Genomic DNA, 17,432 nt, shown 5'->3' on the forward strand with positions numbered 1-17,432 from the left:
TGTTTTCGAGTCTACTACGTTCCACCGATTCTACTATGTTATTACTAGTCACCGGAGCCTGAGGGGGCCGTGTATTGTTCAAAGGTTGTAAATGCTTTGTTAAAGGTTTGCCGAACAATGGATAGCACTGTGACTATCCTACCTCTAGTTATTACATAGATAAACATTAAATAATATTTAAAAAAAAAATACTTCAGTAAGAATTGGTATTTAAACGTTTTATTAAATATTTTTAAGGTATTAATAGCTTGAAAATCTATACATATTACAATATGTCGAGTATATTCAAGATATTACATACTTGTATAAAAAAAAAAAAAACATTTTGTACATAATATACAAACTATAAATGCAAAAATCGAGAAAACGAGTCTCGAGAAATTTCAAGTGAGTAGAACGGAACGCACCGAAAGTTTTGTGTTACGAATGCGAGAATTTCATAGTCGTTTAGAAATTGAAAGGTATATTTCATTTGGGGTTTTCTGTGACATTTTACATTCGACTGCTATAAAATTTCATTGCACTATAAGTCCAAATCGTTAATGTCACTTGCACAAGTATCGTTTATTTGCACTGACGGCTATCGCTTACCCGCAGAACGTGACGTAGCCTTTTTATCACGCAGTTATTTAATAATTGTTCTGATTTTTATTTTAAACCTCGTATTTTAACCCCACACAATATATTGCAAAAAATATATATGGGACTTAATTTAAAAAAAAACCCATATTTTATTTGTTACCGATTTTTATTTAAAACCTCGTATTTTTACCCCACACAATATATTGCAAAAAATATGTGACTTACAAATAAAAACCCATATTTTATTTGTTTACCGATAACAGTCGAAATGTTCAAACGTTCAGTAGCAAAATAAATTACAGTAGATTGTCAATGATGTGCAAATTCGAAATTCACAATAGTATTTGTTAAATACGATTTTCGGGGCACTTTTTTATCCCCAATTGTTTTTTTATTCCTATACATACATTCAGGTCAATATTATTATTAGATGTAGGATAGTCACAGTGCTATCCATTGTTCGGCAAACCTTTAACAATGCATTTACAACCTTTGAACAATACACGGCCCGCTCAGGCTCCGGTGACTAATTATTATAGTCGATTCGATGTAGCGTGAGACTTACGAGAACCGGGCATGCTGTCGCATTCGTGCAATATGTTGTAACTTTGTAAGGACGTAAAATTATATCTTATTTAACTATATAATATTATTACAATATAATTCAAATGCATGGTCTTGAATAATATTACTGTAAGTTTTACTGTACATACCATGAAGTTGACAATTAATTTTACCGTCTAAAAAATATAAATTATTATTAAATCTATAAAAAAAGTATTCCATAAATAAATGATATCAATTTTTACGTATTTTTTTAATGTAAATACTTAAACACATGAACCACCAACTCAAAATTCTACCGACCTATTGTTGACCTATTCTACCTTGTTCATGCTATACGCATGAACAATGTTGTATTTCTTGATCAAAATGCAATGCGAAACTGAAGCGAAATGTAATTGGCCGTCGGGTAGGGGGTGAATGCGATGCATGTACATTTTACCTCTAAGTCTCATCCTAGATCTAATTTTATTTTACAAAAATATTACGTTATATAGTCGCAAGTTCTGGAAGCTCTCTTTAAATAAATCAAATTTGTATTTATTCCGAATAAAAATCAATTAAAATTGTTATTGAACAATTTGCAATTTACAATAATAATTAGCGAAATGACTCAGCTCCGCGCGGGATACAATCGCACACAATAAACTTAAATTGAGGTCAGATCTGTCCGTCGCCGCTTCACTTTAACAGACTTTAACAGTGATACTAATCCACTACTGCCGGCCGTAAATAAATATATACGACAAAAGGTATAAATAATAATTTATTTCAGCCGTCCAAGAGGACGAACACGTACATACATATATGCGGACAGTAAATTCGCAAGCAAAGTGTGTACAATAAAACATTTAATTTGTCAGCGACATTGAAATCGCGAGCCGTCGGTTGTCGTCCTCTGGTCTGGTTTGGCGAGCAGTGGTGTGTCGCCACACACACACACCGGGCTCCGAGTTTTGAAACAGCTCTCGCTCGACAACGGCCCCAGGGGTCGAGAACCTCGTAAACCCGGCCGACTGTGAACGCCAGCTACAGTCGACGACGGAAAAAACATACTCCTATACATATATATATACGCGTACGTGCACACAGCACAGCTGCCAGGCGAATCAAAAACGACGCGCATGCGCAAAGCCGCACCACCATCCATCCACCCTCCACCCCCCCCCCCCCATTCTCTCTCCATCCTGGGTTTTTGTCGCACAAATCATTAAACTGACTATCAAGTGCATCGATAAGGGATATTAAAAAGTTTTGCAGTATCATGTATATTGGTCTGTGGTGTTTTATTACTCAAACAGTTCTGCGTTGGTTTTTTTTTTTTTAGAGGATGGGATCTTATTTTGTGTGGACCCATTTTTTCAATCTTAACATTTAGCTCTAGTACGGATACTGCAATTTTCTAAGACCAGGATACGATGGGTTTGTTGGACCATTGCATATATCGGCCTGCTTTTTAAATGTTTTACTGTTATAGTATTATTAGTGTTGTACCCCTGAGCCACGCAACCTCTTGATATTCGCGGCACTCATTGTTTACGAGTCATTGAGTTTGTCAGCTACGTTCATACATATGTACTTCATCGGCAGTCGCTAGCTAGTACGTACATACATAGGTGACAACGTTAACTAACATCCGTTTCTCTCTCACTCGCGCGCGTTAGATCGAAGTGGTGCTCGCGGCACAAAAACTGCCGCGTCACTCGGGTTGCGATGCTCTGTTGTAAATAATGAACTGTATAAGAGGTATGTAAAAATAAAAATAAATTGTCGGTTCGATCCGCACGTGGTCGAATTTTTTTCAAATACATTTAAATATATTTATATTAATTGTTTTAATATGAAAAAAAAGGTAAAAACTACCTAACCTACCTACCTACATGTAAGGTTGTCTTTGGATAATATTGTCTTATATTTTATCCCAAATATCTTAAATAGTAATAATTTTGTATTTTTTTCCTCATTTATAATTACCATTTTTATCATTGAATGTAATAAAATGCAGCAGAAAAAAACAGTTTTTTTTTCTAACGTATAAATAAGTCTTAAAGAGATTTTGTAAGGTTTGGTTGGGAAAACAAATCAAGTTTCTATGATGACGATATCATTGAATTAAATTTGTTTTCGATTCAAAAAAACAAATGAATGTTTACTATGAGATTAGCCATGTTTAAGCTGTTTATATTACAAATACTGAGCGAAGCCGGGTAAAACCACTAGTAATAATTAAATAAGATATCTTGTAGCCTATCCCCAATAACCTATCATAGAGTCGTCTGAGATGGTACGGTCACGCTATGCGAAGATCAACGGACCACATGACTAGGGTGATCGTTTACTTGTTCACATACGGATAGGGTGATCAGAGTTTGTCAATTTATTTGAATTAATTTGTTGAAACGGTTCCTCACAAATTGGCTACCCACCCTCTATTTAATTAAATAAAATGCGCTTAGTTCTGTTCAAATTCACTTCATGTAAGTATTATTTTGGCAGAATGCCTTCTTTTATCGAATTTTGTAAGGTCCCCTTAATTCAGGAAAGTTGAAAGTTAAAAAAAAAACTTAAAAGGGCTAAGTCGTTTCAATACCCTTCTACGTTAGAATTTGGGGTGCTGCCGAGACGAGCCGAATTTGGTAGCCCAAAGTTGATAACTGTAGATTTGTACATGAGACAGATTAACCATAATATGCACGCATTCGTTCTCATGATAAAAAGTTGTCATTGCGACACGTCTGTCCGAACGATCAGTTCGTACAATTACTATCATTGTTTGTAATTATTTTAACCGTAGTTTTATTATTCTTATTGACCATTTTTAAAATTGTTGCTTGTTTGGATTAGAATTAATTAAATGAAAAGGAAAGTGATTTGATTTTAGTTAATTAATGTATATTTGGACTCGGCGACGAATATTACTATTACATTTTAATATAAAATAAATTAAAAATGCACAAGTTTTTTTAGTGCTATTTTCAGTATATTTTTTTTTATTCACTAACTATACATTTGGTTTATTATATTCCTCAATTTGATTAGATTATATAAAGACAAATAAATAGTGATTAAAAAACAATTTTTCAATTTGTTCACTGATATGTGAAATTTTATAATTTAGTGTCATACCAAAATAGGTAATTTGAGTCCACGGTAGACTGCATACGCAAAGTAAATGACTCACGTTCAATACATTTTTTCGGTCAAAAGTATTCAGTCAGTTAGTCACATCAAACGATCGTTTTGAAACGGACGCTTTTAAACGCGTATGCGGCTGTTTTGCAGTAATTGCGAAATAATGTCTTTGTTTATGTCCATCGATCCGCATTATTAAAATCGAACGGACGGCGATTTTAGCCGTTTGTCGTTCCGTCATGCGAATATAATGGTAATTTAGCGCATAGTGAAACCGGTGGCAGTCAACTAATGTGGAGCGCTGTAAACAAAAATATATTATGACATCAAGATGATGAATGGTTGTCTCCGAAAGGCCGTAAACATTCCCGTTTGTGCCGTTTTTCCTCTCGTATATTCTCCTTGTCTCTTACCCGTATACACCCCGGGGAGTTGAGCGCCCTCACCATTCTCCCTGTCGATAACTTTTGCAAACAACGCATTTCGAATGGCGTTTTCAACGTTATTATATTTTTTTGAACGCGTTTCTTTCGACAATGTTTCTTATTTAATTTATAATACAATAATACTTATTGTATTATTCCACTCTTAGAAGCATAGTCAGACGGCTCTTAAAAAAACTTGACACACGATAGAGTAAATTGGAGTATATGGCTAAACGTGTTGCTTATTTATTTATTCTTAGGGAGGCCTTACAGGTAACCCCAATGCGCCTTCCTGGCCAGAAACATTGTACATTTGATACAAGTATTATACAAAGTAAATACATATCAATTACACCGGTGGCCGTCACCGCATCGAAAGTCGAAAAATCAATCTTTATTCTTGTTCGTTTACCATGCATACATATGAAGAGCGGGTAGTATATACCGGTCTCCCTCACGGGACCAAAAGTGAAACGTCCGAAAACGCAAATATCGAAAATCGAAAGATCTTAAGTCGAAAGATCAAAAAAAAAGGGTGCATGGTAAAAGGTACTATGTATATATAATATATATGAGTGGCATGCGGTGAAATTATCTCTCTTTTTGTCATACAGCCTTGTTTAATGTGCGCGCGCAGAATACGGGAGGAAAAGCCTGTTCCTGTTGTATCCTGCTCGCGCAAATTAAGTGAGTATGTACGACGGGGGGAGAGACCCTTTTTTACTTTATTTATCTTTCGACTTAAGATCTTTCGATTTCCTATATTTGCGTTTTCGGGCATTTCACTTTCGGTCCCGTGAGGTAGACCCAGTATATACATATATATATCAGTGGCGTGCGTTAAATTATCTCTCTTTTTGTCGTACAACCTTACTTAATGTGCGCGAGCAGATACAAGAGGAACAGGCTGTTCCTCTTGTATCCTGACCGTAAGGCTGTACGACGAAAAGGGAGAGAATTTCGCCGCACGCCACTGATATATAAATTATATATACATAGTACCGTTTTTACTATGCGTACATTCTTTTCGATCTTTCGATTTTCGATCTTTGCTTTTCGATCTTTTGACTTTCGATACAGTGAACCAGACCCTAATTACATATATCTATTGTTAAAAAAAATTACAAAAAAAGCTGGCGTACCTCGTAGGGTAAGAAATTTATTAAGTATAATAAGTAAAATATGAATATATAATTGTATTGTAGGGCCTCATACTGTAAATTGCGCTACAGTGCTCAATCTATTTAGTGGATTGTGCATTGATAAATTGCAGATAAAGTGCAGGATAGAGCAATGCGTGCAATTTTGAATGTGAGGAAGCGTAAGAATTTTAGAAGTACGTTGGATGAATTGAGTAGGTTGGATATTCGAAATAGTCTTAAATTAAGCACTTTAAAATTTTTATATAAGCTAGATAAGAATCTATTACCCAAATATTTTAATAATCACATAGTTAGGAATAGAGATATACATATTATTTATTATAAAACTAGAAATAGGAATAAATTAATTATAGGTAGAGTTAAGAATGCAAAAACTGCAGCAGGTGTTTTCCACAGAGGTGTTCAAATATATGTATAATAACCTTGCTGAGAGCATTAGAGGTGCTAGTAACATTGAGGGGTGTTAATGGATACCTCTGCGGAAGATGACGTAATTATATATGTAAGTTTAATAAAATGCTATGTTTGGAATTATATCATTATTTTAGGCTAACTAATTATAGTTTGGTTAATTTTGTTAACTATGTTATATTATATATGTAGTTGTTAGTTTTAGTTTAAAATTGTTAATTGTTAAATAATTCATTAGCAAATTGGTATTTAATAATAATAAATAAATAAAAAATTAACACCCACAGAGGCATCTATGGTCAAATTTGTAAATTTGCAACATTTTAAGGAATTCATGGGAATTCAGTAAATACATATCAATTAACATTAACAGAGACAGTTATGGTCAAATTTGTAAATTTGCAGCATTTTATACAATTCGGCGAAATAAGAGATTGCTGAAAACTCGAAATTTTGAGAGAAAATGGGTCAGATTCTCAATTTGTTGGAACCGTTTCAATGAAAATCAGATAAATTGGCAAACTCTGATAGGAAACGCAGTCACAAATCTACAGTCTGGCCAGCAGAAACCAGCGGGATTTGAACCCGTGACTACTCTGTTAAAAGCATTATATGCGAACCACTAGTCTATTCTGCTGGTTACGAAACGTTGCACCCTCCACTCCTTGTGAAAACCTCACCAACCGAATTTGTTCCTAACATATCTGTGTGAGATGAAAGTAGTTTAATTTTAGTATTTACGTAAGTAATTTACGTTGAAATGAAGAAAATCTTGAATATTTTGCTATAATCGCAAAATCACGTGGAGTTATAATAAAAAGTAAGTCCCACTGGCATTTCCAATGTCAGTGAAACCAATAATCCAGTAATAATTTATTTTAATTTTCATAGAAAATGCTGTATACCGTATGTGTATTTATTATCTCTACATTTTACACCAGTTTCCTCTTTCGATTTTTACTACTCTCCGTACGTGTCCGTTGTCCGTGCATTTCCCCTCTTTTTTTTTGCAACGACGACGGCTTTTCCCACCCATTCTTTCCTACCCTTGCGTCGGTTGAGTTTTCCTCTCCGATTTCTCGTCCGTGTGCATCCTGTAACGTTCACATTGTACACTTTATTGTTTGCTCGATACTCGCCCACTCGTATGTGTACATATGTGCACGACAATAATATACAATTCTACATTGTGAATTTGTATATCCACGTTTTTGTTTTCGATTAATCTGCCGTAGATTGAGCCTTTTTATATATTATCAGAGGTTATCGCACTCAAAACTAATCTATATACTAAGCCCGCTTTAAAGGTCACGGAATTTGACCCTTAAAGCCCTCAACATGAGGCCACCACCCCCCCGACGAATACAGTCCAAGAGACCCTTTCGTCGGAGAACGAGACGGTTGTTCATGAATATCGCACAAGAACAACCGCACATCACTGTTCTAATAAAAAAACCACAATAAAGTTCTAGTAAAAAAACTAATCTATATAATAATATGTATGTATGAATATTACTTTGATTATTTTTTAAGTGAAACTTCTTTACGCACGGTAAAATGAATTGGATTTATGCGGCTGAATGTGTTACGAAACGTTGCACCCCCCACTCATTTACGATGTCGAGCTAGATTAAGGGAATTTGTTGCATGTTTATTACGTATTTTCTAAATGGGTCTAAAACCAGTAGAATAGACTAGTGGTTAGGATAGACTAGTGGCTTTGAACAAAATGGTCACGGCTTCAAATCCCACTGGTTTCTGCTGGCCAGACCTTGGATTTATGACTCCAGGTCGATCGTTTCCTATCAGAGTTTGCTAATTTATCTGATTTTAATTGAAACGGTTCCATCAAATTGAAAACTTTATCCGTTTTCTCGCAAAATCTCAGTGGTTTTCAGCAATCTCGAATTTCGCTAAATTGTATAAAATGCTGCAAATTTACAAATTTGACCATAAAATGTCTCTGGATGTTAATTGATATGTATTTACTTTGTACATACATATAATAATAGTAATAATATTTATCAAATGTACAATGTTATTGGCCAGGATTGCGCTTTGCGGTTACTTGTTGGGCCTTCCGGGTTTAAAAAATAAATAATCATGGCTTATTTCTGAAATCGAAATCTGTACAATTGAGCTTTCAATACTAGTCTCAATGTTGTCTTGACTATATGAACATGAAAAGTATAGTTGATTTAACGCTAAACACTTATTGCAACGAAACTATGGAATTTTATTGTTTGAAGATACAGCCTTATTTATGATATTCTCATTTTAATAATTCAAATGGTATGCACGACTGTTTTTATTATTACTATCTTATTTTTTTAAATTTCCTTCGAAGTTGTCAGCCGGACTATCATTTTTGTCATTAAATAGTATAATACGACTAAGCATAAGAATCGCGTTAAAATTATTTATCGTTTCGTCATAAATTAAATTGGTTTACGATCAAGTCGAATGGACTCTTTTCAGAATCAATCGCACTCACGTGTTGGGGAGTCGAGATAACCCACTTTTTTTCTCTTAGATGAGTGGATAATCCAGTACAAATCACACCACCCCGTAAAGAAGGGCATTCACAGGGAGATTTATCAATTTGTATTTCGCAGGGTATAAGACTAAGAAATTTGTCGAACGAACTTTACGATCGTTTTTTCTGTATATCTCTTGTTGGATGAACTATTATTTCAAATGCAGTTTTTGTATTGTTTAGTGAATAAAATCAATTGCTGTCAGACAAGTTACTATTTCAGAGAAACAGCTATGACTGGCGAATTACTGACTTTCTTTGCAGATAAATCTCTACGTGAATGGCCACTTTAAAGGTCTGCAAGTACGTAAATCGTTGACCGTGAAACCCTGGGGGTAGGAGGGGTTGGGTGGTTTCCCACAGGTTTTCTCCGAGAGAATAAGCAACCCTCGTTCTTCGGCAGGGACATACCTCCCCAGACGATGAATAAGTCGGGGCACGTTTAACAGCCCTTTACGTAACGGCCTCTCGGAGACATTGTTGTTGTCGTTCTCTAAACGCTTTGTTGTTCTGTCAACTGTTCGCGAGTTCGTTGCGTTGAAACTGTTCGCTCGCTTGGAACAAGTGCGCTGGTGTGCGAGTTGGAAACACTTCTTGAATTCTTACAAGTGATAATTTTATTTGTTACAGCCTTACCCTCCAAGACCTGGACAGCCGTCTACGCCTAACGCCCATGACTCCGAATCGGTGAGTTTTAATTTTTCTATATGTATTCTATTCGAAGCCTTATATTTCCTTTGAAGTCTGTTCCGTTTTCTTTGTGCTTGCGAGAATCAAGTACCTTGTATTCTACTAACTAACGATTTAATGAGCGGAAATTTTGTATAGTAGTCGACTAAATATTATAGCTAAGTTTATATTATTATACTAGTGGCGCGGTGCACGAACATTCGTACTTGTAATTTATAGCTGTACGCAAAACACGTCCGATCGCGCACAAGCTTCGCGCCTCTCAGTTGTTGGCAATCGCATAGCTCTGCAATATATGAAACGCGCTCTTTTTTCAAGTATGTATGCAAAAGTATCGTATCCGTCATAATCTGATTCGATATAAAACCAGTGGTGTCACCCTAATGGTTTCCATGGGTTTCCGGAAACCCGTTGTTAAAAATCAAAAGTTAAACCGTTAGAAATCTAAAAATTCATATAATTTTTGTCAAATATTATACAAATTTTGAAAATTGTTTTCGAAGTCGAATTGTTTCAAAAAATTTGAATATGGTGACAGCTAACCCCATTGCCAGTAGCCATGTTTGTTTGACTTTCCGTCCCCCACTGGTTTTGTCAGATTTTAATTGTTTAAATGCCTATAACATTATAATTTAAAATTTGTATAATTGGCTCTATCTCTCATATTATTTTACTTCACTAATGAATGATAGAAATCTGTTTTATAAAATTGAAATGGCCGTTACGGTGTTCGTTCTTTAGCCATGGCGTTCTCGCCGCTTGTTTGACGTATTTCTTTTCGATGTCATCTTGATTTTTATATATCAGTGGTCATGTAATTGCATCAAAGCCGAATTAATCATAACATAATCGATAATAAGTTAGAAGCACTAATCTGATTTAACATAATATGGTAAAGCGTATAGAAACAGGTTTGCCGTAATTGCTTCTTTATCGCGATTTATTTTCGGTTTGATAATTTCTCTACGGGAAAGATGGATTGTATGCTATTTTTAAGATTTAAGTTTTGAAGTGTAAACGTGAACTAGAATTACATATTTAGAAATCCAATAGAAAGCAGGTATAAAAATTGTAGCTAATCTAAACAAACCTTAGATTACTACCCTAGATAACTACCGCCGAGGATTTCAAGTTTTGTAAAGGTGTGTTTATACTCTATATATGTTGCAACAATATAAAATCAACGAAGAAGTCTATTAATGAATGTATTTTTCCAAAAATAATTTAATCTTTTTCGTTGTTGTTAAAATGTGTAATGCTCACAATCTAAATGCCAAGCCACAATCTAAAATACTCAGCAGTTAGGGATTGCCATCGAGAAATTCTGCCATGGCTATACATTCAGAAACTCCGGTGTAAACCAGTCTTTATAAACATGTTCAATGCATTTTTTTCAATACTACTCGGAGAGGCTTAGAGAGTCTTGTTCTTGTTTTTTTTTACATACTCAAAAAACAACTCCCATCGGCATATTTCAGGCTCGTGGTCTTGTTGGCAAAACGCCGATCATTGGTCAGCATTCAATTGGTTAAACGTACGTATGTACATGAGTTTGGCAAATGAATATTTTGTTTGGTTCGATTTTATGGCACTCATTCCACTTTCAGAATGAGCGACGCATATCGTTCCCCTTCTAAATCCCGCATAGGTGTTTCATGTTTGTACTGTGGGTGGTGTGTTGCTAAAGGAGAACTGAGAAAAAGGTTCTCGGAACACAGCGCAGAGCTATGCCGGTTCTCGGTTTATGGTTCCATCACAGAATTAGCGGCAATAAAGTTTTACCTGCCGTAATCGTGGCCGTAAAAACGCATCGGAGAGCGCGCTCTCCCCGCGCTCGGCCATTAAGCGTTTTTATTGAATTATTTGTTGCCGAACGCTTTATCCCGCTACCTTTTACCCCCTTTCGCCCTATATTATATTCATGCGCTTTTATTATCATTATTCTGCTCGTTTATTTTGCTATAATTTCCCGTGAAAGCTTTCGCAAAAATAAGCTTTTTATGCATACTATATAATGCTACGCGATATTTGACGCTCTGCTGATTCAGCTTCGCTTCGTCTCTCACTCTGAAATTTCGTATTCTAATTTTCGCTCGACGCTTTACGTCGTCTATAAAGCCTGCCTTATAAAGCTCGATTTATAATCCATTCCGAATTTGTACGCGACCACACTTCTGGGACAAGTTTCTCGCGCACGAATGCAACGGTGCAAGTTGCTGACATATGATCTTTGCAACGCGTAAGCGGTTTCGCATAAAGTTATCGGATTATGGGGCTTTGAGTGCGAACTCGACACCCCAGGGTAAAAAGTTGCATTATCATCTCGGGAACATCGCATTGCAGCTGCGACAGTGATCGTGTGATGCAATCATCTCTTTTCTATTAAAATTATTAGTTACCTTTTAAGCAACCATTACAATCTACCTTTTTGAAGTAAAACTTCTTCACGGACGGTATAGTGAAGTAACGTCTAACATTTTATGAAACTTACATAAACCGAGGAACGCCATCCCCTTTTTACAAGACTTTTCTTAGTTTTACTTCAACTTCTGCTCTGACACTACATATATCCTACATTCTTCCGATCGGTTTGAAACTTTGCAATTTTGCGCGGTTTGGTCACCGATGGAAATTGAAATTGCTTCCGTTATTTCTATGGTGAAAAATAATCGTAATTAACACGTTACCAACAATTTTGGAGACCATGCAGCTCATGACAATGACCATAGCCACTCGTTTTGTCAGATTTTATTTGTTTAAACCCCTATAATCTTATATTTTTCACACTATATCTTATAAAATTTTCATTATTCCACCCTTCTTTGAGAATTACTTCATAAACTTAATCGGGTATACATAATATAGATATCGAAGATTTTTCATAAAGAAACTTTACTTATTTAGTGTGTAATGAATAGAGGTAGGATAGTCACAATGCTATCCATTGTTCGGCAAACCTTTAACAATGCATTTACAACCTTTGAACAATACACGGCCCCCTCAGGCTCCGGTGACTAGTAATGAATTGTTGTAAATGCTTTGTTAAAGGTTTGCCGAACTTTTTTTTTGTAAATAGAGCCAAACCGCCCCGATTCCTGGAAAAAACACGGTCTGTATCTGTAGTCTAGTCATTACTAGAGGTAGGACTTTGGTTGTTGTAAATGCTTTGTAAAAAAGGTTCGGCAAACCTTTAACAATGCATTTACAAAATTTGAACAATGGACGGCCCCCTCAGGGTCCGGGCTTTAGTCATTACTAAAGCCCGGAATTTGAGGGGGCTGTATATTGTTCAAATGTTGTAAATGCATTGTTAAAGGTTTGCCGAACCTTTTTTACAAAGGATTTACAACAATTGAACAATAAACGGCACGCTTCCGGTCCTACCTCTAGTCATTACACACTAAATAAGTAAAGTTTCTTTATTATTTTCCTTTACTTTATTATTTTATATTTCAATAATAATGGCTAGACAGCAGATCGTGATTAGGGCAATTTGCTTTTAGGGAGTTACTATTGTTAACTTCGCAGAAAACTTTTGCTCTGTTGCATTCAGCATTTTTGGAATGGGTATTGTGAATTGCTATTGCCCTAATCACCATCCGATCCTTATTAATGACGATTGATTTTATATTGAGAATCTCGGAAATACTGTTGCCACATTGGTATAGAAAACATATACTGGATTACCTCCATTTAAATTAAACTGGTCGGTTTTTGTCCGTTATTACTTGAATGGGTGAATGTTTGAAAAATTGCGCTCCGATCCCTTTCGAAACCCGTCAACGGTCTTATATATTGATTTACTATACATTTAGTCCGATGTTGAAAACTGCATAGCCGACAAATATACAAACATTAATTTTCATAAGATGTCACATTTGACCTTGAACCAAGAAAATTTTTTTGCAAAATGCAAAAAGAGTTCCTTTATTTTGTACAAGTACAGAATATAAAGGGTTTGGTGGCGGAATTAAATCGGCAAATGCTGCAACGGTATGATATTTCCTTTGAATGTTAAATTTAATCGTTTTTCTTTTGAACCCAAAAAATAAATAGATTTTCTTTATATTATATTACAATTTTAATTTTATTTTGTGTTATTTTTTTTATCCGACTAACGAATCACCCGGTTCGCAATTTCGATCCCTCCAGCTTCCATATCCTCTGCGAGCGTTCTCGTTCATCCCCGTCCTTACCCCTGTTTTTTTAATATTTCTTTCATGAATTCCCGACAGGATAGTCTCCCCTTCTATGTATATATCTATATATATATATATATATATATATAAATAAAAAAAATATATACAACTCAACAAAGGGAATCGTTCAATGGGGATTCCTGTATTTTGAAACGTCACAAATGTTTATTTCTACTGGGTGAGATTTTTTTCATTAGATTTTCAGCAATTTATTCGATTGTTTTTAAATGAATTCGTACAATTTTACTTTGTATATTTGAAACGAACTTATCTCACGTTTTATCCACCCTTCTCTTTAGTCATACCGGTCTATTTGTTGTCGACCCCTGTCTGTTGCATACATCCTGCGTCCCCATTCGCCTGCAACGGACCGAGTGCATTGCGGATTGCACACATTTTCCCTACCCTTTATATTAAATGAATACAAGAAAGAGAGGAGAGAGAACTCTATATAATAATTCGATAGAATTAAAATGGTAAAACTTTTTCATCATTATTATGTAGTCTTCAGTATTTATTACTAGACGAATCGTCTTGTTTTCCTCGGGAGGGTGAAAATGAAAAAAACGGAATTTTGTACCGATACCACGAGCCCCGACCCTTTCCAAAAACCTGTCTACGATGTAAGTTAGATTAGTATGAGATTATATTCGGGTGGTTCCAAAGGGTAAACTGTAGATTTGCCTAACGGATTTGCATATATTGATTGATACGAACATGAAAATTTTAAGACTTATTTTAATTTGGACGTGGCCAAAATTGAAGTAAGCGCTAACATTAAATTGATCTGAAATACTCTGATATTATTCAAGATCGTTGCTGAATTTGGTTGTTGCACACTAAAAACTGTCGATTTACATAATGAATGAAAGTTATAAAAACCTTTTCCGAGGACTACAATTATTTCCTAAAACCGTATACGGTCTATGCTACAATACCAGTGGCGGATCAAGTAAATGGGGGACCCCCAGGCTCATTTGAAATTTGAGGCCCCCACTCTAAGTAAAAATAATGCTATCATCGTGCTTCACCATGCTTTTCAGTGTATGGTTTTTTATTCGAATTTCACAAAACCATATTTTTTCTATTTACTATATGTACTTGAAATACCAAGTGCGAAAACTCACAGCGGTGCACGTGGCACGTGGTTTTTTTTAGATACTTTTGAACATGCGAAAAAAATAGGCCGTACCATGCATATTCATGGCCAGCACGGTCGTCCCAAAATGACCCTCCGGAGTGTTTTCGGTAAAATTGTATTCATGTATATATCTTTGCTTGACAGTGATCGATAACAGTGTATCCCTTATTTGAAGAAATGTAGGAGACCCCCCACATAGGGGAGCCATGCACACGATGTGCCGTTCATCGCTATGTATTGTGAGGCCAATGATAATAAATTGTAAGTTGTAAATTTTGGTAGCAAAGGCCCATTTCGGCGCCCCTTAGATTTGAGGACCCCAAGCGCGCGCTTATTTTCATTCTTTATCTTTTATCAAATTTGGTGATTTTAAATTGATAACTGTAGACAAAGAAACAAACAAACATTCATCTTTATACCTATGTATATAATATATGAATTTTTGAATCACCCGGCGTTGCCCGGGCAGGTGAATAGCTAACAAAAAAAAGAAAAATTATTTATTTTCAGAAAATTTTGTAGTCTATTGTCAAAGATGATACCATGTGACTTTTTATTTATTCACAATTGAAATCTGTAGATTTGCATAGGGGACAAATAAGTGAACGTTCGTCGCAGTGGGATATTGCAGAGTTGTGCGATATTCGCGATGTCATGGCAGCGCACAATCGCCGGACAGATTGTGTGGGGGCGCATGCGCGTCCGAGGGCGTAGCGCCGTCGGGGGCCCCACGGGACTCAGCCCCGTTTCGTTTCGCCGTTTTCCGTTTCACAATTTAAGACAAAATGTGAAACTTTGCCATTTCTCGTGTATTTTCTTTCAACGGGTGCCGACTAATTACTGATCGCGCTCTCAACCCTTCCATGTAATCGTCAACCTTTGATGTGTGCAAACGCATTCATCATCCCCTTTTTCACATGAGTAGGGTGATACGATTCCCTCATGCGTGTGTGTGGTGGTGTTCAAACCTCTTTTATGATAATTTAATTAAGTAATATAGTATTCTTGCGCATGTTATTTAATATAACATTTATTTCGATTCTAATTTCATAATAGACAATACGATTCTTCTTTTGTATTAGTAATAGTGTTGTACCCGATGAAATATCATCGCATGGGTGTTGGCATATGAAGTTATTAAATTAAAAGAATTGTGTCGGTTCTGTGTTCGATCCGCGAGCGGTCGAATTTTTTTCAAATACCTTTTAAGTATATCTAATTTAATATTTATATTTAATTTAAAAAAAGGTAAAAACTACCTACTTACCTACACGTAAACAATATAAAACAGCAATACAAAAATTAATTAATTAGTTAGGTCAAATCGAAACGACTATTATAGTACGGCGAGCGTTATCTCAGACACACAGAATAGCGATATTATCTAATATATATATATGATTATTTTTGCTCATAGATGTGGCACATTACTGAATAAGTACCCTTCCTTCCTAAGAGATGTATTCACAAAAAGGGAGAAATATAAGTTATTTTTGCAAATTTGATTAAATTAAATTATATCTTGAGAACCAATTGTCATTTTTTTCACAGGAACATAGTTTTTTTTAACGTTCATCGATTAGTGGAAATGAAATTTGTTCACCATTAATATGAATGAGCTTGCGTAATTAGTGACTGGACGCAATAAGGGTACTCTAATAAAAGACATGTCTTGTCATGTTGAATTTTTAATGTAGTTATGACAAATATCACTAATGTTTTAATGAAAATCGATTCTTTAGTTCGACAGTTGACTTCCTAATAAAACATCATTTTAAATACTTACCAGTCTTATTCCCCAAGATTGAATATTTCCGATCTTCCCTGATATCTGTTTTTTTCGACGAATACTTATCGTTTCCTATCAGAGTTTGCCAATTTATCTGATTTCACTGTTGAAACGGTTCCTCCATCAAATTGGCTAAAAACCATCCTATCAATATTTAAATATGATTTATGTACAATAAAATTCATATGCCAGTTTAAATCCATAAATGTCTCGTTAATTTCGAGCTTTTTCGTATCTCGAAACTCAGCTATTTGTGTAATAAAAAATGTATGTAATTGGTCAGGAAGTCGCATTGGGGTTTACCTGCTAGGCCTTCCTGGTAATATGTATATAAAAAATAAATAAAATGTTTCTCGATGTCGAAATATTTGAACAAATACTTGGCTTAGTTTCTTTTAATCATTAAAGTTTCTGTTATTTTTTTAATACATTATTCAGTTATTGTTGTTATAAATGAGCTATTGAGCTACTTTTTAAAATAAATAAAATGTATGCAAAAATAAAAATGGTTGTATACCTGTATAACTAAATAAAAATATGTAGTATTCTGACTCCTCTCTTTGTTCCTTCTGTCACCAACCATCCTACGCCATATTTCATAAAAAAATTCCTTTATTAATTTCTATGTACACTATTCCGTATTTTTTCAAAATGTTAGCTGAAAAATCACTATCTCACGGCCCCAAATTTTGGGGCTGCAGATTTTTTTCGCTACTCTTGATACGTCAATGTGTACGCTGTTGACTGTGTTTTACATTCGCGATCACCGAATCCGCCGGTCCACGTGGATGCTATGGTGG

At 35.3% G+C, this 17,432-nt stretch overlaps 1 protein-coding gene across 1 annotated transcript in view; it reads left to right on the plus strand.

Moving 5' to 3' along the window:
* The window catches only part of osa (trithorax group protein osa), a 144,450-nt gene that overhangs the window by 50,305 nt on the left and 76,713 nt on the right, over positions 1-17,432 (plus strand). The window contains exon 3 of the mRNA XM_077438418.1: positions 9,444-9,500. Within this exon, the coding sequence (XP_077294544.1) occupies positions 9,444-9,500 (57 nt within the window). The remainder of the gene's footprint in view (positions 1-9,443; positions 9,501-17,432) is intronic.

The sequence above is a fragment of the Arctopsyche grandis genome, chromosome 9 (assembly GCF_051622035.1).
Source record: "Arctopsyche grandis isolate Sample6627 chromosome 9, ASM5162203v2, whole genome shotgun sequence".
NCBI classification, from domain to species: Eukaryota; Metazoa; Arthropoda; class Insecta; order Trichoptera; family Hydropsychidae; genus Arctopsyche; species Arctopsyche grandis.